Genomic DNA, 22,377 nt, shown 5'->3' on the forward strand with positions numbered 1-22,377 from the left:
TAGCACAACATTGCAAATGTAAATCAATACCACTGAATTATACACTTAAAAATGGTTAAAATGGAGAGTTTTATATAAATAATACCACAATTTTTAAAAATTTTAATTAAATAAAAATTAAAATTCATATCATTTCTACTAGCCTCATTTAACATGCCCAGTTGCCACATATGGCTACCATATTAGTCATTGCAGTTATAGAACATTTCCGTAACTGAACAATGCTAAGTTTTGTTGCTGAGTACTCAGTTGAGTTCTGAGGGTAAGAAATGTTTTGTTTTGTACTGTCATACAGTTTTTTTTTATATACTTTGTATTGTAGTAACATACACATCAGAATTTCCCATTTTAACTTCTTTCAAGTGTACAATTAGTATTATTCACAATAGGGAGTAGCTGTTAATTATATTCACAATATTGTACTACCATTACCAATATCCATTACCCCAACTTTTTCATCACCTCAAACAGAAACTCTGCACCCATTAAACAATAACTCCCTCTTCTCCCCCTGCCTTCCCTGACTCCTGGTAACCTATAATCTATTTGTCTCTATGAAATTTGCTGCTTCTGGGTACATGTGAGATCATACTATATTTGTCTTTTTATACCTAGCTTACTTTACTCAGCATGATGTCTTCAAGGTTCATCCATGTCGTAGCATGCTTCAGCAATTCATTCCTTTTTATAGCTGAATAATACTCCATTATATGCATATGTCATGTATTTTTTATCCATTTCTCTGTTGATGGATACTTGGGTTGCTTCCACCTTGCGGCTATTGTGAATAATGCTGCTGTATACGTTGGTGTACAAATACCTGTTCGAGTCCCTGCTTCTGAGAAGTGGGATGCCAGGTCATATGGTATGTCATACTTTCAGCATCTGAGGAACTGTGAAACTGATTTCCACAGTGGCTGCACCATTTATAATGCCACTAGTAATGTGTATGGGTTCCTATTTCTCAATATCCATGCCATGCCCCAATGCTTAATAATAAATGGCTTTTGTTTTTTAAATAATAATAGCCATCCTTTTGGGTGTGAAGTGGTATCTCATTGTGGTTTTAATTTGCATTTCCCTGATGATCGATGATGTTGAGCATCTTCCTGTATCTTCTTTGGAGAAATGTCTATTCAAGTCCATTACCTATTTTTTTAATGGAGTTGTCTTTTTATTGTTGAGTTGTAGTAGATATTTATGTATTCTGGATATTAAACTCTGATTAGATACGTGATTAGTGATTATTTTCTCCCATCTGTAGATTGTCTTTTCACTGTCTTAATGGTATCCTTTGACATAAGAAAGTTTTGAATTTTGATGAAGTCCTTTTTATCTGGTTGTTGTTTTTTTATTTCGTTGCTTGTGTTTTGGTGTCATATCTAAGAAATCGCTATCAAATCAAAGGTTATGAAGGTTACCCTCTCCCACCATGTTTTCTTCTAGGAGTTTTATGGTTTTAACCCTTATTTTTAGGTCCTTGAGCCATTTAGAGTTAATTTTTATATATGAGGTAGGGGTCCAACTTCATTCTTTTGCAAGTGAATATCCAGTTTACCCAGCACCTTTTGTTGAAGAGACCATTCTTTCCCCAGCTAATGGACTTTTGGCACCCTTGTTAAAAATCATTTGGTCATGGATGAATGAGTTTATTTCTGAACACTACATTCTATTCTGTTCGTCTGTATGTCTGTCTGTATACCAGTTTCACACTGTTTTGCGTACCATGGCTTTGTTTTGAAATTGGGAACTGTTAGATCTCCAATTCTGTTCTTCCTTTGCAATATTGATATGGCTATTTGGGGTCCCTTGTGATTCCACATGAATTTGAAGATTGGGTTTTCCATTTCTGCAAAAAAGGCTGTTGGAATTTTGATAGGCATTATATTGAATCTGTAGATCACTTTAGGCATAGGAAGTTTTTATTGAAGGAATTATTTTATTTGATGAGGTTGCATTTTAGAAAGATGCCTGTGGTTGTAATATTCAGGATGGGTTGGCATGGTTAAGGCTAGAGCAGAGAGGCTCTAGGTAGGTGCGTATTCCATAACGCAGGTAAAAGAATACAAGGCCTGAATAAGTGACTGTGGGAACAGAGGGAAGCACAAACTTAAAATATGTCAAGGAGGTAAAGTCATTAGGACTTTAATGAGTGGGAAAGTTGACTTTTTGGCCTAGCCAGCTAGGTGAGCACCAATTCTCTTAACCAAGGTGGAGCCTGGGGAGGAACAGGATAGGGGATGAGCCACTCTGAATTTTGTTCAGGGTTTGAAATGCATGTGGAACTGCTCAGGAAGTCATAGGAAGTGAAAGAGTGAGAGCCCATACAGTCAGGTTCTTCACTGTAAAATAGCCCTCACTTTGCTAGAAACCTGGGGTATGGAGACTATAATTGGCCATAGCTCTTTCCTACCTTGCCTGTGCCTGTGCTACTCCCACTCCCCCAAAACGCCTTTACTTTTTCACAACTTTTTAGTGCAAGTTAGTTCCTGCTGTCATGGAAAGGCTTTTTGCAGATGATACATGGCCACCTCCTTTTCTCTTCTCAAATATTGAATTAAATTTATGGTGCCCATTTTCCTTAATCAGGCTGTTATCAGACAGTAAGCCTAGTGAATTTTGATTTAAAGCAGATTGTAGCACCAGCCAGTGACTGCTCCTGCCCTAATCAAGACTCCTTAGCTCCCAAGAGAAGATGCCTTAACTAGATGGGTTTTAATAGGCAAATTCTATCTCCTGAGCACTAGCTCCATTTCTGCCAGTTTGCTAGAGAGTTGTCTTCCAGAGTTTTTTCCCAAGACCCTAGCTATAAGACTCGGGAAATACATGCAGTCTTTCCTTTTTGCTGCAATAACGGAAGAGATGAAGAAGAAACAGTAACAATAATAGCTAACAATTATTGAGGATTTGTTTTGCCAAATTCCATATTAAGTGGTTTACATACATTATTTGTTTAGTTCTCACCACCATCCTGTGAGACTGGCACTCATTCCTATTCTATAGATGAAGTTCTATAGATGAAGAACATGAGGTTCAGAGAGGTGAAAACTCAAAGTTACAAAGCTAAAAAGAGATGGAGCTGAGATTATCACCTGAGTCTGTTGTGCTCCAAAGCCTGGGCTCTTTACCATAACCCTATACTATATTCATATTCTCCGAGAGCCTTTTCAAAAGGTTTGGCTTTATGGAATTTGTCCAACTTTTCATGTTGAAGTCTGTACATGGATGCTGAAATGACATTTCCTCTAAGGTTGTAGCTGATGACTGTTCCTGGGAGTAGGTGCATTTATATGAATGAAAGAGAGACAACTGGGCCTCTCAGCCCTCTTAATGGGACATAACTTATATAGTGTCAGCTTCAATTGCCGACTGAATGGTCCAGTGGTTTGGGAGATCCTGGCAGGAATGTTTTCCTTGTCCTCACGTGCTTGTGTAATGGGAACCTAGAAGAAGAATGGGTGTGTTTGTCCAATTTTTCTGGCTTCAAATGCTGATAATTTGTAGACAGGGAATACAGGGGCATCAGAACTGTAGAGTGGGCAGATGTGGAGGAGGCACGGCTGCTGGAGAAAGCAGGCCCATAGAACAGAGAATAACTTTGTTTATCAAGGGGTGGGATGCGGGGTGTGGAGGAAAGCTTTGCAGTCAGGCTGGTGGAGACTGAGTGTGGGCCGCTGGGCTGGCTGCCAGCTCCCCACTACTGCTTAGGGTCCGAGACAATTGCCTGCCCTAGGAAATTTGGAAAAAAGAACATGTGCTATCTCTAAGAGAAAGGGCAGACCTGGGGTATATCCTTAGGTCTATGAGCCTTTGTGTCCTCAGGTCAAGACTCAGCCAGGAATAGGATTGGCACTGCTGGCTAGGGGTCTGGCTGATAGCCACACACCTGCATATTCTGAAGTGCCAGAGTGAGTTCTTAGGTCAAGAGGTTGCTGATTAAGGGACCAAATGTTATCTTTGCTTGCTACACTGCTCAGCCACCAGATAGATGCTGACGCTGCTCCTCTTGCATCCTCCTTTATTTATGCCCAAACCTATCCTATCCCCACCTCACTTCACTGAATAGATTTTAAGGGGGCTTTGCAGTAAAGACCTTTTCCCCTCAAGACCAGAAGTAAGCCAGCAAAGCACTATGGTGAGGAATGGTCTTCACTCCCAGGCACACTGCCTCCTGCTAGTCTGAGCATCATGGAGGTACTGCTGCAAGCCCAGCACCCATTCAGAGCTGGGCCTGGTCTAGTTGCTGTAGGAACACAGAACTCCTAAGGTCCCATGTGGTAGCCTTTTGCATTTACCAGTTAAGAACCAGACGGGATTGGGGTGGATGGTGTAGTTCTGAGAAAAGTAACAGGCTTGGAGTTAGAAAGCCTGCGTTTGAACCTTGACCCCACCACCACTTATTTTCTGTGTAACCTTGGGGAAGTCACCTCCTCTTCTGCTTCCTCATCCCTAACCTGGAGGTGATATTACTTATCACACGGGTTATCAGGAGGGCAAAATGTGAAAGGGCCTAATCCATAATAGGGGCACTGTAAATAATCTCTCCGAGCTTTTGTTTCCACATCTGAACAAAGGAGACTATGATTAATATGTGTTTTATGGATTTATTGGGAGTATCCAATGTATGTGGAATACTTAACCACATACTTGCTTAACCAAGTTCCTGACAAGTAGCAAACACTCAGTAAATGGTAGAATGGTAGGTAGTGTTGTCACAGTAAGTGATATAATATGGATTTGTCTATTACCCAGTCTGGGAAAGTATTAATAAAGTTGTAAAAGCCACCAGGCTAGACACAGAGAAAGTGAGTCTACTAGCATTGTAGCTCAAATCAGACCTGAAAAAAGCCCCAGCTCAGACTCTCTGGGAGCTGTGCCATGTGTGTGAGAAGGTCCGAGCTCTAGCTCCCCCTGGTGTTAGAGAAGTGCATGCACCTTTGGTTCCAACGAGAGACAGGCATTCCTCAGGGAAGAGAAAATGCCCAGCTTGCCCATAAAGCCAAGTCCTAGCAAAGCCTCCAGAATCAATGCAGAAAGTTGTAGAGCCCAAAAAGCGATAGCATATCCTCAGGAGTTCTAGACCCTACCAGATGGGACCATCTTTTCTGGCACAGTACTGCAGTGCCCAGCTCTGAACATGTCACCAGGAAGCAGTCTTGGGGCTGAGCCTCTTCTGTCTGTGACCATTCTCCATCTAAGGCCCATCTGGAAATCTGCTTGACACACTGTGCAGCCTACTCCTAAAAGGACTGAAGCCAGGCCTGACCCCAGCTTTCATAAACTTCTGCAGTCCTGCTTCCCTATTAAGCCTTTGCCATACAGTTTGGTGGTAACTTCATCTCTGGTATGAAGTATTCCCCATTATGACCCAGAGTGTTAGTTCCCTGGGGTGGCCAAACCTGGGGCTCCTTTGCCTAAAACTTGGTCTTTCTCCTCAGGAACTCACTCCTAACTCAAAGAAAAGAGCATGGTCAGCTTTGAGCCTCCCTGTCCCTCACCTCCCACCCACTAGGGGATACCACCTTAGATAATGGAAAAAATCAAGGCCTTGGGGAGTCATCCCCGGTTTCAAGTTCTAGCTCTGCCACTGACTAGTTGTGTGCTTGTGGACCAGTCCCTTCCCTTCTTTAACTCTAGTTTCTTATCTGAATAATGGTGATAATCACCTAACTTATAGGGTTGAGAGAATTAAATGAGATAATGCACATAAAGTGTGTAGCATAGAGACTGGCATGGTATAGAGGCTCAGTTAATGTTTTTCTTCCTCCCTAGCTGAAGTCAAGGATACCAATATATGTTTCCCTGTGGGAAAAGTAAACCGACATAAATACAATCTGCATTGTGGTAAAGGCCCACATAGAGTCACCATGGCAGGTGCCATTGATTCTAAAGGGTGTATCTCAACAATAGCAGTCATACTATTGTTATAGTATGTCATAATAATGTCATACTTCTCCACATTCACATCTCAAACTTCCCTTAGCCCTTGTTACCCTGAGCAGGCAAGCATTACCAGTCCCATTTTACAGAGGAGGACCTCAAACCTGAGAAGGGTTAAATTCCACCCCAAAGTCTCACAGTTTATAAGTGATGGAGCTGGATTTGAACTCAGATTTGACTGGCTCCACTTGACCTTGGGAATGGCAGCTTGCATGAGCTGCTTGACCTCTTAGATAAACTATGTATTTCTGTCCTTCACAAATGGTTCTAGATTCCATTTCATCCAGACTCAGCCTCTTTCCTACATTCCCTTGAGGTGTTCTCCCCTTCCCTGGCCTCCACTGGTATTAGAGCCCACTTTTAACACCTGTGTCCATTCCCCAGATTTAGTGACGAAGGGATGGAGGTGATTGAGCGGCTCATCTATCTATATCACAAGTTCCATCAGCTAAAGGTCAGCAATGAGGAGTATGCTTGCATGAAAGCAATTAACTTCCTAAATCAAGGTAAGTGGCTGGGGGTGAAAAGAAGGAATTTTTCTTTTTTTTTTTTTTTTTTTGCCAGTGAGCATTTGCTTTCCTGTTTTATTCCCTCCCTTCAGGACTAGCACACAGAGTTTATCAAACCATGTGGGTGCCAATCTTGGAAGGCCTATGCATCCCCTTGTCACCATCCTGTTCCTCTAGGGTGCAGGGAATGCTTTGGATTTTTTCTTCAAAACTAAATGTCACAATCTCTATAACTCATAGAGAAAGGAAGAGGATTCTCTTTGTTTAGTCAATTTTAATGCATTTAAACACAGACACCAAGGACAGTACATGCGTCATTTAAAATATGTACCAAGTTTACCAGCGACTGAAGAAGAGCAGAGTGACTGATGAAACTGTTGGAGATAAGGCTTCTATGACAGGCTGGCAGTGGTTCTGACGGCCCCATCAGGGCAGAGTGGGGGGGGGGCACAAACACACACACACACACATGTCAAGTATGGCTTTTAATCAGACGAGTATTGGTGTATGGTAGCTGCTGTTAACCAGAGTATAAAAGACAATATGTATTCTTTTTTTCAAAGTAGAATATAAGTACTTTACTCTGAGTGGGCCTGGGTTACTTTCCTCTGTGGCGTTAAAAGTGTTCTCTTTCTATGTTCACTTTCCTAGTCCAGAGATTCTTGAGCCCCTACTCTTTGCTCTGCCCTTACCACACACTGGGCAAACCTCCTTCTCCTGCTCATGCATTTACCTGGTCTTTTAAGTGCCTCCCCTAGGCCAGGCCCTGTGCTGAGCCCGGAAAACATTGAAATAAATTAGACCCTATGTCCCTGGTCTCAAGAAGTGAACATTGTGAGGTACTTGACACATTAGTCAAGCCTCAGATGGGGGGAAGTCAGTAGCTTCTTGGTGGAGGAAAATACCTGAGTTGAGCCTCAAAGGCTGGGGGGAGATTTATATATAGAATATCTATATTCTCTCTATTAAAAGGATGTATGTATGTACTATATATAAATCATATCTAGAACAAGTAGAAGGATGGCCCTTGTAGAATGGTAAGAGCAGAGTATGTAGGAGATTAATGTGTGAGTTTGTGTTCAAGCATCAGTGTGTAGACAATAGCATTATTTCTGATTGGCTCCAGCAAAGGACAAACTTGAAGAAATTGTGGTGGATAAATTTGGAAAGGTAGGTTATTTAGTCATTTGTATAACATCCACTAGTGCTTGTTTTGTACCAAGGTGGATGTGAACCTAAGAAAGACACAACCTAATTCTCAAGGGCTAGTGACAGTCTATAACTATCTTTTGTATTGTTTTTCCCTTCTTTATCTTATTTTCCTTCCTTGTTCAGAACTTGTCTTCCATATCAGAAAAAGAAAATATCCTATTGTGATACTGTTTAATAACTTTTAATTGAAAGGTGCACATATTCAAGGAGCTGGTTTTTCTTCCACATTAGAAAGTCCCTCTCATTCCCTATGTGGGTTTTCCCCCCCCTCCCACAGATATCAGGGGTCTGACCAGTGCCTCACAGTTGGAACAGTTGAATAAGCGATATTGGTACATTTGCCAGGATTTCACTGAATATAAATATACACATCAGCCAAACCGCTTTCCTGACCTCATGATGTGCTTGCCAGAGATTCGCTATATTGCAGGTAACATTTTGGGTTTCAACCCTCCTGTGTTTCTTTTAGCTTGTGAAAGGAATGAGGCAAGTGGTATTTTCAGGATGCTCATTCCAGGCTCATCACCAACTATATAAAAGAGGTACTACCCTTGCCCTCAGAAAAATTCTATTGTAAGGGGCAGTTTGTTTTTGTGGGTTTTTTTGTAGGGGAAAGAATCTAACAATTCCTAAGCTCCTATAATGTGCTGAGTACTTTGTGGCCTTATATCATTTAATATCAGAACTGTCTGCAAGGCTGGTGCTTGGTTGGTGGTATTATGGCCATTCTATAAATGGGGAGGCAGGGGCTCAGATTATCTCAAATTAACTTCATTTTCTGAATTGTACTCTTTAAAGGGGTGATTTTTATGGTATATGATAAAAAAAAAATGAACTTCATTTTACAAAACTGCCTATAGGCTTTTAGGGATCACTCTTTTAAATAGATACCTTTAAAATCCTTTAAAAATCCAAGTTTGCAAAAGATTTGTGTGTGTGATCTTGATCCCCTTCTCAGCTCTTGACATTTAGATAGGTCCATTTCAGTATAAGATCTGGGCTTTTTTGTTGTTATTACTTTACTTCATTTAGTAAAGATTATTGTTTATAGTTGTCCAGTTCTGGGGCCAGAGAGCACACTAGATGAAAGTTGTACCCTAAACTTTTGGGATTTTAGAGGTACTAGGATAGTTTATATCGTAGCATTTTCAAAACTCTGTTCTATCAAACAGGAGATATTAATCAGGTATTCTGTAAAATTAAGGGAAGTCATTAATTATATACACCACTCCCACTCTACAGAGCAGGGTTCTTAACCCCAGCTGCATTTGGAATAACCTGAGAAGCCTTCTAGAAATAACAATGCTTGAGTTCACCTCTAGAGACTCTGGTTTAATTCATATGGGGTGGGACCCAGGCATTAGTATTTTTTAAAAGTTCCCCAGGTGATTCTAAGATATTGTCAGGGAAAAGAAACAACCTTAGTTATTTATAAAGTATATTAGCACACTAATTGTCTGATAAATTCTTCAATCAAGAAATCTGTGTGACTTTTTTTTTAACACTCAATTTCTCAAATTTATTGTGCCTGCGATCACTGCTTCTTTTTCTCCAGTACTTTTTTAAAAATCCTGTTTTACCACCCTGAAGAGCAATGTTCTGTAGAATGCTAGTTAGAGAATCTACCAGGGGGTAGGGGTAGAGGTATGGGATGACAAGATAAAAGTTTCCCACGTTATTTTAGCCCTAATGGAGCATCTTAGGAATAATGGAATACCTCTCAGTTTTACATTCGTCATCTATAAAATAGGAGTAAAATGTAGTATTACTGTACAGAAATATTGTGAGAAATTGAATGAAGTGATGCATTTAAATACCTAGTACAGAGCAAGTATTCCCTGGATAGTAGCAGTGATTATGAATTGACCCCATTACTTTACTCCTTAGGCCATGACAATAAGTCTGCATGTCAAGAACTTAGTTAGCCTAGTCTCTGGAACCTTCATGATAATTCTGGCATGTCCCTTGCCCCAGTCACTCAAGAAGGCGGTATTCTTGGGAAGCGGATGTGGCTCAACAGATAGAGCATCCGCCTACCATATAGGAGGTCCAAGGGTTCTATATCCAGGGTCCCCTGCCTCATGTGGTGAACTGGCCCACGCACAGTGCTGCTGCATGCAAGGAGTGCTGGCCCACGCAGGGATGCCCCCACATAAGGGTGCCCCCCGTGCAAGCAGAGCTGCCCCACATGAAACTGCAGCCCACCCAGGAGTGGTGCCACACACACGGAGAGCTGACGCAGTAAGATGATGCAACAAAAAGAGACACAGATCCCCAGTGCCACCTGATGAGAATATAGGTGGACACAGAAGAACACAAAGTGAATGGACACAGAGAGCAGACAATGGGGTGGGGAGAAATAAATAAAACTTTGAAAAAATAAATAAATGAGGCAGTATTCTCCCTTTACCACCAGTCCAAGGGGAGGCAGATCACCCTTCCACTTAGTGGTCACTGCTAACTGTTTGTTTTATTTCTCACCTTGTTCCCAGGAAAGATGGTGAATGTGCCCCTGGAACAGCTTCCCCTCCTTTTTAAGGTGGTGCTGCATTCCTGCAAGACAAGTGTGGGCAAGGAATGACCTGTTCCCAGCGCCCCTCCTCAGGCCATCCATGGTGCCTAGGGTGGGCAGGACAGGCTCCAGAGGAAAGAGCCAGAGAGACCAATATGGAGGCTGTGGAACACCGTTTTCAGCTCCCTCCATAGCAAGAAGAGTTTTTGTTTGTTTGTCTGTTTTTTTAACCTCATTTTTCTATATATTTATTTCACGACAGAGTTGAATGTATGGCCTTCAACATGATGCACATGCTTTTATGTGAATGCAGCTGATGCATTTCCTTGCAGTTTACAGAATGTGAAGATGTTTAATGTTACAGTGTTGTCATTGTTTAGAGATAGTTCTTTTGTATTTTGAGGGAGAGGGTGGGATGGGGCTGAGATGACTATTTCCATAATATTGACAAAAGATGACTACCTCATTGGAAAAGAAGGAGGGGTTTCCATTCCTACTTTTTCCACATTTTCTCAGCAGACCTCATACATTCGTCTGTCAGAGAGCAAACTGCCTTTTTCTAACCACAGAATTGCCAGGTGAAAGGGCACACTGTTGAGACGCAAAATGTTGTTTAGGTTTACCAGGTGAAGTGGGTGAGACATTGTGAACAAGGCAGGACATGAGGATTTGGCCATCTCTTTTCTTTGAAAAGCATGGAAGTTGAGAGCGGGGCACAGTTGCCAAACCTAGGTTAGGGATCCTCCCACCAAGCAAGTCCTCAGGGCAGAAAGGTTTCTGTTCTCACACTCTGCTTCCACCTACACCTAAACCTCCACCTCTACCATTCTCTGCCACTGTGAACTTTTCCTCCAGGGAATAAGCCAATCCTTGGGTCTTGCCTACCAGCCCCCTTAGGACTCACAGCTACCTAAATCCCTGACCTGGATCTACTAAGGCCTGCCTTCCTCAGACTTCTTGCCTTTTCCTTATAAATTTGACTTCCTATTGGCCTTTTGAGAAACCATCTGAGCAAAATGCCAAGCTCTGAATCCTGGTGCTTACTACTGATTTATTCTCTTTTCACCTTACTTTCTTCAAAGGGTAGTAGACAAAGGCCAGACTGCTAACAGAACGAACACTCCTCCCTTGGAATCCCTTGCTCCATCCCTCACCTCATCCTGTCCCACCCCCAGGACTGAATCCAAAACTACAATCTTTTTTTTTTTTTTAAACAATAAGAAGGACCATTCAGCTACCTGCTGACCAGAAATTTTACCCCCAAATTCTACTCAATATGATACCTCTCAATATGATAGCAGGCTTCCTAAGGACCCCAGGCCAGAAAGCCCAAGGCCCAGAGTGGCACAGATATCCCTTACAACATCAGTGGCTTGGCTGACCAAGGCCCAGAGGGCTGGAGCCAAAAGTACCTAGATGGGAGGGGGGGCTTTAAACTACCTCAAGTTCCTAAGGGCCTGGCTGCTACCTCTGCAGATATGGCCTGGACCCCTTGTTCTTTCACTACCTGCGCCACCCATCCCCAGGAAGTGTTCCTTCCCTCTTGGCTTTGGTCAGCAGCCACACCAGGTATGTCTTGGAACTCTTTCAGATGCTTTTCCCTTCTCTGCCTTACTATAGCAATTGTCCCACCTATACCCAAGTACCTCCCTTAACCATGCAGCAGATAAACCGCTTAGTTGGGTGGACTTGAAGAGCTCACAGCAACTCCTCCTATCTGTTTGGTCAAAGGCCATTTGCTCTCTCCCCAACTCAACTTAGCAAACTTTCCCAGTGAACTACCACATCATGTGCGTACTGGGTAGTCTGTGTCTGATTGTAATTTTTTCTCTCTGGTGAAATGTTACGGGTACCAGAAAAGTGATGACTTTGTCCCTTGATGGATCTAAAACTCAAGAGTGTTACTCCTCAATGCCATTTCCCCAAAAACTCTGAGGAAGAAAAAAAAGAAGAAAGAAGAGAGATATATTCCTCAGGAAAAGCTCCAATTAGCATGTTTTCCACATGTCAGTGGGAAGATTTATGTGTGTATATCTGTTTATTTCTAAGTTCCTGGTATTTTTCTTTGTTCCCCTGAATTTTTATTTAACCAACTAGATCACATTATTTGACTACAGGTCAGAGTTCTGAGCTGCTTCCCACAAAATAGGAGAGGAGACGTATATCAGAGACCCCTGTTCCAAGACAACTTCTGTGTGCAGCATATTTCTTTGCTTAGACCTCCATCTGTCAAATTATTTTTTTTTTTTGGAAATTGCTTTTCTGTTAAATTAAGCATTTTACCCCTTGTATCAAAGGGTATCAAAGGAAATTGCTCTTTGAGACAAGAACATGTATTTTCAATAACATAGTTATTAAGCAGAGCAAGTTGTTAATTTGTGGAGAGGGGGAAGGTTCTGCAAGTTGCTATTATACAAATCCATTTTTACAAATGTTTGCGGCAGATTCCACTGAACAAAGAGCCCATTCATTGCCAAGAGCCTGCAGAATCTCTGAGCCAAGTGGCTGTGTGTTCCAAGCCGGAGCCTGACCTGTGGACTGCCTTTAATGTCTTCTGCACCCAGTCCTTTTAAGACTTGGGCTTTTTTTAAAACAGGGTAAAGTGAATGTGTTACATTGCAAACTCAGGTATTATGAGGAGAAGGTAGGAGTGTAGCTAGCAGCGTGGAGACATTAGGTCAGCCACTAGATGTATTTGTGAATTTGGTTTGAAGGACACAGAGAAAGGTTGGAGGGGGAGGTTTGGTATGTTTGGTTTTTACCTTTCTTCCCATAATGTTTGGTTAACAGGTAGCCTTTTTGCTAGTAGAAGAAGGAAAGCTGTGCATGTTGTCTCTTAATTCCTTTCTCTTCTGTCCTCTCTCTTATCCTCTGCCACCAACAGTACTCACTTTGAGAATTTTCCACCATAAAAATATGACTTCTGAAAGTTGTGTGGAAAAGGAGAGTCCAGCCTGCTTTCACTCTGTTGAAATACAAGTTTTTCCACTCCTTTCCCTTTCAATGTTTTCTTGACCCAAAAGAGAAATTTGGAACCTTGGAACTTCACCTACAATTCATGCTCTCTGGTTCCTTTATAGACTTTTAGAGTTATAAACATGGTTTGGGGGTCTTGCCTTTAGTCTGGAGAAACTCCTCAGAACCTGTCTCTAGCATCCCACTTGTCACAGAGGACACCCAATGCCCACCCCAGCCCTAAGTGAGGTGGGCAAACCTCCAGGGATAGAAGGCAGTAGGCAGGCACTTCCCTGTTCCCCAGGTACAGTGGAGCAATGGGGGAAACTTAGGGGTCACCATGGCATCACTGAAAGTCACCCACCCCACACGGAACTGCCTTGCACCTGCCACCTCATCTCAGGGAAGCAAGTACCTGCCATAGTCAATGTCATCAGGGCCTTAAAACCCTGGGAAAGAGCTAGCTGCCTTTCTCTGCTACCCATTTCCTACATTTGTTCATTTGTTCATTCTTGAATTCCTGGGGAATGGGACAGATGGAGATAGACAGAAAACCCAGCATGGGCAACATCTAAGTCATGTCCAAGTTTAGCCAAACTAAAAGGAGCCCTAGCTTCCCATCAGGGCAGGAAGTTGAGCAGTGGTTCCAAGACTTTAGCTCTGGGCCCTGGTCTTTTTTTTTTTTCTTTTTTTTTTTAAGTTTTACAATTGTTTTAAGAAATCCAGTCTTTCAGACTAGCCCTTTTATTAAACTTTGAATTTTTCTTTGATTTTTTTAAAAAGGAAAAAAAAAAACAAAACAAAAAAACCCCACAAAAACCTACTCTTACTCCCCCCCACACCTTGATCCACAAGTCTCCCCACACTCCCTTCTGCCTTTGCAGCTGACCATTTCTCCCTTTTTCCTCTGAAGCATCTATGTCCAGTGTCTGTGAAATGATGTTTTATCTGTGTCTCAGGATGAGAAATGGCAATCATTCCACCAGATTCTAGAAACTGGATAGCCTTGAGGCAAGGGTTTCTGGGGCCACAGCTCAGGGATGTGTATTTAATTATAGGGTCCGCAGAAACCCCTCTCTTGGCTGCCATAGGCAACAGCTTTCTAGGCTTGGGAGCCAGACCTGGTCTGTTTTCTTCAGAGTCAGGGGCCCTCTCCTCTGGCCAGAGAGCCTTCTGGAGCTTCTTTAGCTAGACCTGTGCTACCTTGAGACTCGAAGACTCCTTAACTGTCCTGCAACATGAGCCATGGTGGCCCTGCCTCTACCAGCTCGTAAGAAGCTTGTTTCTCTACTCAGTCTAGTTCCCACCTGGCCTCCCTCTTCGGGGCCTGCAGCACTAAATGGGCCACAGCCCATTCCAGAATCTACAGTGGGCTCAAAGAAAAGCTGTGAATCAGACCAGAGCCTGCTACAAGTTCAAGAAAAAAGTTGTGTTACTGGTGGAGGCTAGTCTTCCAAATCCTGGAGACAGTCCTGCCAACCAAAGGATCATTTTTGCCCTTTGGTGACCATTGTTTTCTTACTCTTAAAACAGTCATGTAATAGTTGATAATGTTGTTGACTCAAATTTCCATGATAAAGAAGAAAAACTACCTCTTGAGTGACATCCTGGTTGATTCCTCACAGAGGAATCCTGTGGGAAAAGAATACTGTAGCTTCTATTCTGTTTACATGTTTCTGTCGGGAAAGCAAGCCTGCCTGCCCTGGGGTGTTGGTGTTTTTGTCTGTGTTGCCATCCCAAGCCTGCGATAGGGGCTTGTGGCTGTATTGTAATGTCTGGGCCGTGTCTGGGGAGTCTTTCCCACCTGCCCAGCCAGGAACTAGCCACCCCCTTGAAGAGGCCTCCATTTCCTTCCTATCCTCTACCTTCCGGTGCTCTGGTGGCACATGCATCCACAAGCCTACCCCCGGGCTTCCCTAGGCCCACCTCCACCCACAGTCCTACAGAGGAATCGAGTAAACGGGATGTCTCTGAGCCCTTGTCCCAAAGGGCCAGCTAACAGGCTGCCTGCCACCTGGCTCCATCAAAGCTACATAACCAAATGTTAGTTGGTGGGTTCTGCGGGCTACCCAGGCCCTCTGCTACCTCCCACCCTGCCAGCTGGTGAGGGATGGGCCCTGTTCTGTGAATTGACTACCTGTGGAAATGTGACCAATTAGTGTGAGATGCATGTTTAGCAAGTGTTAGGTACTGTATTTGAACCAATAAATGTGAATCCTTCTGCACATGGCATCTGACTGTGAAGCTTGTCTAGGGTTCTGGGGAGGGACTGTGGGGTTTCCTGAGGAATTAGCTCACACCTACAGACCTGTTGCTCCTGCTTATAGCTGACACCTACCCCAAATCTTACTGCTGAGGGTCTGGCAGAAGGGAGGTCTCGCTAAGAACTTCTTGAATCAATGAGCCAGCACTGACTGAGGCACCTGCTCTATGTGCTCATGTGATAGACAAATGGCAGAGCTTGGGTTGAGGGTTGTGTGAAGAAAGATGTAGTCTCGGTCTGGGAGGAAAAAGGCTGAGGAGAGTCTGATCAAATTGTATTAAATTCTCATGTGTGGAATGAGGAAAGTCAGCTGCCTTCTCAAACCTCACAAGGAACCAGCGAGCCCTTGAGGTTTGAGAGAGAGGGTTTTAGGGCAAAGGAAACACTGCACAGTGAATTAATAGACTGCCTGCCTTGCCCCACAAGAGAACAGATAAGACAGGTGCAAGAAGACAGCACACTTGTTGAGCATCTACACAGCACCAGGCAGTATGGTTGGTGCCTTTTATGCAATATCTCATGTAATCCTCATAACTATGCAAGGAATAGTCCCACTTTACTCAAAAGCAAATTGAGACTTGAGGAAGTAAAGTCATTTGCTAAAGATGACACATGACTAAGTGGCATAATTGGCTTTTGAATCCAGGTCTATCTATATCAAAGTTATAACAGGCTTCCTCCCTGCTCAGCCTTAGCAAGTCAATAGTGCTGAATATGAACGTCTGGAGTTTGTAACAAAGCTCAGTAATGGCCTTTGGTTGAACTTTTTGCTATTAACAAAATTCTATTAAAACTAATCAAGGATTAATTTCTGTAAGAGATGGATGCACAGACCAAACCGAATTGAGCTGAAAAGCAGTGCTGTCCTGAATATATGTGAAGTGCTGCAGGCACTAAATCTATGTGATTTCTCACCATACACATCCCATGAGATGGCTCCATGGAAAAGTAAGTAGGAGGACTGCTGCCAAAATTTTGGGAAATACTGCACTTACTCTATTTTCTGCTTATTGACTCTCAACCTTCACTGGTGCATAGTAAAGGCTTGTGACGTCTTAACTAATAAAGCTAATTTTAATTAACCCAGGGTCTACCAAACATGTTTGAGCATGAAACATTTCCCCCCCAGCATAGCTGTGAAAATTCTGTTGGGACAGTATTTGGTGGAACCTTTATAAATTTATAAATTTCTACTTAGCTGAGTTTTTAGTGCCTTTGAGTGCCAGGCAATAGTCTGGAAGGAAAGAATAATAAAGTAATTAATACAGAGAGCAAAGCAAAGCACTGGGCTGAGCATTTCATGTGCATTAGATTACTGATTTCTCGAGGAAACCCAGTGAGGGTTGGTGCTATAATGATCCCATTTTGCAGATAAGAAAGCTGATGCCCAGAGAGGTTAAGCAACTTGCCTATGGTTACATAAATAGTGTGACCTCAGGAATGATATAAACTGGCATTGATGGCCTACTATTAGGCAGGATTTGTGCCAAGATCTTTATCCTCGCGCAAACCATCTGTATGTAAGTGAAGAGCAGGGAATGCTGGCAGCTCTGTGTTATGCCAGAGATTGGGGCAAAACAAAAAATGAAGGAGAGGGTGTTGAGGTAAGGTTGGGTGTGACTATATGGTGCCCTCTCCCAGGGATCACTTCCCCCCAGGCAACTTGTGTGACAGCAGGCACATCAGTCGGGTCTCACCATCCGAGTTCTAATCCCAGCTCTTCTTACTAGTGCGTCACCTTGATCCAGATAAATGCTCTCTCAGCCTCACTTTCCCTAAAAGATAAATGGAGATACTGGTGCCTTTGTCTTGGGTTTAGGGAGCATTGGCTGTGGCTGGCTCAAAGTAGGGACTCAGTGAAGCAATTCATATGAGGGAAGCTGTGTGAGGGGAGCTGCAGCCCCTCACCCCAAAAGCAGAAATCCACAGAGCCAGAAGCCACTTCTCTGGCTTGGCCTGGCCTTGACTTGGCCACCTAGCAAGGTTTTAGGCCCACAGTGATAATCAGCCTTCTGATGATACTGTGGTTAAAGTGCCCAACTGCCAGGCCCAGGGCTCTTGGAGTCTTGTTCCTTAGCAACAAGTCTCACCATGGAGACCACAGCCCCATCCTTGCCCTCCCTGCAAACTCCCTCCCCGCAGACCTTCCCTGCTCAACACCTAGTCCTAGAAGCTCCAAGGAGACCCTTCCTCAGTTGAGGAGTTTGAGGTACAGTCCATCAAGAGGCAAAGGGAACTCCCAGTTTCTGAGTGTCCACTTTATGCCTGGCAAGGTTCTGAGATCCCTACACAGGTGGTCTCATTTAGTTTGAAAGAGAAGCCCTCACCCCATTTTACATAAATGGAAACAGGTTCAGGGAGGCAACCTGGGCCCATAGTTGCACAGCTGGTCAGGATAGGAGCTGAGATTTGAGTCCAGAGAAAGACACGCTTTCTCTGCAATGGCCCCTTCCACTCATACTGCCAACACTCAGCCTCCAGCATCAGCTGGGGAAGGACTGCATAGCTGGGTGAATCCCCTCCATCCCAGGCCTCGGGTGGCAGCACAAGCAGCAGCCAGCAGCACTTGGAGGACTCGGCTGGGCCCAGCAGCAGCAGCAGCAGCGGAGGAACTGCACTATTTTAAGCCAGGGCCAGAGGGCCCCATGTGGGTACGGGGAGGGTGGCCTCGGGCCCTTGGCCAGCTTCCCGGAAGTCACCATGGCCTCCCTCCTCTCCCCTGAGCAGCTTTCTGAAGCAGCCACTTCCCTACAAACAGGAAGGAGGCCCTCAAGCCAGGAGACCTGCCGCTCCAGCTTCCTCCTCCTACCCCTCAGTCTTCTCGATACCAGGGAGCCCACCAGCTCCAGGCCTTGACCAGTGTCCAGTATCTGGACTGACCCTTAGTAGGTGGGTGCAAGGGGGTCCTGCACTGCTAGGGCTGCCCAGTTCACCAATTACAAGTCCAAGACCTCCATTTACCCAGGCCCTTTTCCCTATCTCCCACAGACTGATTTCTCCTACCTTCCCATCGAGGCTGGCCACTCGGAGCCAGAAAGAAGAGCAGAGGTGTCCCAGATTTGATCCCACTCAAGGACCCCTGAGAGAGATAGAGCAAAGAGAGGCAGATTAAAGAGACTGAAACAAGCAGAGAGAAACAACCCTTCTGAAAGGCACATTGAGGCAAAACAGTGACAAATACAGATTCATAGTGACCGAGACAAAACCGGAGAGACGCTCAGAAACAGAGAGGAGACCCCAGAGATGGCAGCAGAGGGCTGAGGCCCGGAGAGCCGGGCCCTGAGTGGTGGCTCCTGCCCACCCACCCCCAAGCACAGGCTCAGTCTCATGTCTGTGGGGGGCCCACCGGCTGCGTGGTTGAAGAGGAATGTGGGGAGCAAGGCTGGGTCACCCCTTGAGGGCCAAGCGTGTGCACCGTGAGATAAGCTCCCCCGGGAAGGGAGCCCCAGCTGTGGCTGCACACTCCAGGAGCATGGTAGTGAGGCCCAGTCCCAAGGCTGCAACCCCAGCACTGCCAGACACGTAGCGCCTGCAGCTCCTGCTGAGGTCTCCACCAGGCCTATTCCAGAGGGTCCCAGTTCCTTTGGCCGACCCCTCAAGGGCATGCAGATTCTGAGAGTATCCTGTTCGTAGAGGAGGAGGGTGGCCGCTGGGCACTCTGCCAGCCACAGGGAGGCTCTCACTTTGCTTCTCGAGCTCTAACTGCAGCCCTGGCTCAGGTAAGGGGGTCACTGAGCTGATCATGCAGAGCCGAGGCTCCAGCAGGCTGTGGGGTACGGAGGGGGTGCAGTGATGGAGCGCTGTCTGTGAGTTGTCCCTGTGTGGCTTTGTGCACGTGTATGTACTTGTGTTGTCTTGTGCATGTGTCCACGTGTTCCTCACATGTGAGGGTGTGCAAAGATGTACGTGTCCACGTGTTGCCAGGAGCCCCACTCTACCTCCCCCGAGTCCCTGCTCTCAGTCTAGAGAAGTGGCTCCCAGAGGCACCTGGTCTTCCCCACCCCCACCAGGTGGTCCAGCCGCACAGCCAAGAGGCGGAGGGGGAAGACCGAGCAGGTCTATCGCAGGCCCCTGGCCCCCCTCCCCACACTGCAGCTGAGGCTCCCGTGGCCACGGCCTTGACCCGGCACTATGGACTTCTCTGACATTGGCATCGGATCTGAACATCTGGCAGCAGGCTGATAAGGGGTGCAGCGGAAACAGCCTCTGCTGCTGCCAGCAGGCCCACCCCCTCCTCTGCCCTGCACGGGGTCTCCGCACTCCCTCTGCCTCCAGCTCTCTGGGCTCCTAACCCTCTCTCTCTCCTCATTTTCCGCCCCTCGAGCTCTCTCTCCCTCTCTTTCTTTCGCAGGCTCTCACCATGTCTGGGGCTCTCTTGCTGTGAATGCATCTCCCTTTGCTCTCTCTTTCCTCATCTTCTGTCTCTGTCTCTGGCTTTTCTCTTTCGCCTTTCTACGCGAGGCCCCAACCCCTTTCTCCTCTCTGTTTCAGTTTCTGGGTCTCAGGTCTGTTTGTTCCTTGTTCCACCTCCAGGAAGCAGGCCTGGCACTTTGGGAAAGTCCCCACTTAGAAGGGAGACTGTGGGCTTTGTTTCCCTGCGGTGGGTGGCAGGCGGGAGCCCAGGTCCGACGACTCCCCTTCTCCTCCTCCTTCCGGGGGGTTCGTGGCCTGGGAACACCTGGGCTAGCACTCGAAAGAAGGGGCAAATAGGCCACCCAGGGGGCTCTGGCCGAGCCAGGGGCCCTCAGAGCCTGCAGGCCCCGGCTCCGGACTCCCACTGCTGGACTTGAACCCTGCCTCCACATCACCCTGGCTTCGGCCTCATCTCTCAAATGCTGCTATGGGAAGTGAAGAGAAAACCACTACCTCCCAGGAGGGTGGAGAGGGTTCAACACTGACCACCGGTGTAGAGGGGTTGGTAGTGGGGCTGGCATATGGGAGGCACTTCCTTGTCAGGCCTCGCCATTCCCAGCATCCGGCAGCCCTTGCTTCTTCCCTTCCCAAGGAACACCCAGGACAGTTGAGGGCAGCGGGCAGAGGAAGGGCAGCACAGAGGAAGGGAGGTTCTCGCAGCATATCCAGTGCTAATTAGAAATTTGGGTAGGGGATGAGGAGGGCCTAGCCTTCGGGGTGGTGGGAAGTGACAACTGACTGCCTAATGGGAAAGAGCCAGGACAATGGAGGAGCAGGTGGCAGGCCTCTGTGCTCACTGGCAGCATCTGGGACCCTGCCGTGCAGCGACAGTCATTCCATGAACACACCGATGCTTGCTCCGTGCTGGCCTCTGGGGACCCAGAGACAACTCTACCCTCATCCTGCCTTCCCCTGGGTCTCCCTGGCCGGGGTGAGTCACTCGGTCACAGAAGGGCAAACATCAGGACGATGTCGCAATCTCAGACTCAACATAGAAAGGGCCCCTAAGGACAGACCTGCCAGGCCTTCAGTTCGTTGTTCGTGTTTTACTGACATTTATTGAGCACACACTACATGCCAGGAAGCCACTGAGTATATTACATTATCTCATTTTGTCTCCATTTTACAGAAAGGAAATGAGGCCCAGAGAGGGGAAGTGGCTGGACCCAGGTCACACAGCTAAAAGGTGGCAGACCTGGGATTTAATCTAGTCTCCACTACTGGTCCCTTAGCAATTTTCCTCAGGACTCAAGGATGCACCACAAGACTGTGGCCAAGCCAGCTTGGCTCTTTTCATGGTACTGTAGTGCTGAAAGATCCTGCTTGCCCTTTCTAAGAAGGCAGGGAAAGTGGGCCCTATTTTACAAAGTCTCCCATCAAAACAGTGCAAATAATCATGACTCTTTTTTTGGTCTGCCGCTGTTAATGTGCATATGGCATGTTGGTGACATAGGGTTCTTACTGGGATATTTCTTTCTCAAATGCAAAGGATTAATAGTAATCCACAAACAAAATCACTGCATTAAAATGGGGGGTGGGGGGATCTCATTAGGTTCAGTCTTGCAAGTGACTTGTGAAAACTACCATAGGGAAAAAAGGACATAATTATGAGGTCATGCATGTTGTGGTATGTTAGGTGTAGGCACAATTAGAAGATATTTAATCACTAGAATAAGATAGTTAAGACCATCGTCTTGCATGTCTTTTCACAATAAAATACATATATATATTTAAAGCAACAAATGAGAAAACGACAGACTGGGTTTTAAATACAGGTGATCTTGGATATCCAGAAAACGCCCTCTCACCCCAAGCCAGGTAAGTTCTTCATGATTTGCCTAGTTCTTGAAATGAAGGGGTGGGGGGACGGTTTCCAGCAGTGATGGCTCTATGCCCTGCCCGCCCCTGCCCCATGCTTTTCCCCATCTCCCAGCATAAAGGGCTGGAAGGCAAATCCTCTGACGACCGAGACTTCTTCCCTGTAGAATCCTGTGTGCCTGGAACGGTGTGCTGGAACAGTACCTGGCACCTAATGCACACACGGGAAACATCAGATGAATGAAGCAAGGCCCAGACGAGTGTGTCACTCGGGGAGGGGTGCAGGGCAGAGCAACCGGAGCCCTAGGGGACCAGGAAGGTTCAAGATCTGTCTGGTTCTGGAGATTGGTTGGGGACATCGCAGGCCTCTTCAAGAGGGCTGGCCTTCCGGACAAAACCCCCCTCCCTCTGCCCTACCCTAGCCTGGCCTCGCTGCCCACTTGGCCTGACCTGGGGCTCCTGCAGCCAACCACCTGGCCCCAGGGACAGTCTCGGCCCAGCCTCAGCTTTCCCAGTTATCTCCTGGGAGCATTAGCCCAGTGGTGGATGGAGACGCTGAGAGAAGCCACCATGGAAAGCCCACAGGCGGTGTTCAGTCTTACCCGTTTGCCTTTGTCCTCCTCCTTCCTTTCTTCATCTCAGGAAGCATAAAGAACCAAGTCGAAACAGCAGGGTCAAGTTGCCCATGCCCCTGCCTCTGCACTGGCCTGGCCTGACTCTCCTCCCATGTCTGGGCCTGGCTGGCCCATGCTGGG

The 22,377-nt window shown here is 45.8% G+C and overlaps 1 protein-coding gene across 3 annotated transcripts in view; it reads left to right on the plus strand.

Annotated features, from left to right (window-relative positions):
• The window catches only part of NR6A1 (nuclear receptor subfamily 6 group A member 1), a 266,007-nt gene extending 250,649 nt beyond the window's left edge, over window positions 1–15,358 (plus strand). For 2 of the 3 annotated variants that reach the window (XM_058302400.2, XM_058302399.2), the window contains exons 8-10: window positions 6,325–6,446; window positions 7,939–8,091; window positions 10,154–15,358. In XM_058302400.2, the coding sequence (XP_058158383.1) occupies window positions 6,325–6,446; window positions 7,939–8,091; window positions 10,154–10,242 (364 nt within the window). In that variant the 3' untranslated portion in view covers window positions 10,243–15,358. The remainder of the gene's footprint in view (window positions 1–6,324; window positions 6,447–7,938; window positions 8,092–10,153) is intronic. The other variant, XM_023590221.3, reaches the window with a different exon arrangement.
• Window positions 15,359–22,377: the final 7,019 nt, after the last annotated feature.

Source organism: Dasypus novemcinctus, chromosome 8 (genome assembly GCF_030445035.2).
Source record: "Dasypus novemcinctus isolate mDasNov1 chromosome 8, mDasNov1.1.hap2, whole genome shotgun sequence".
Classification (NCBI taxonomy): domain Eukaryota; kingdom Metazoa; phylum Chordata; class Mammalia; order Cingulata; family Dasypodidae; genus Dasypus; species Dasypus novemcinctus.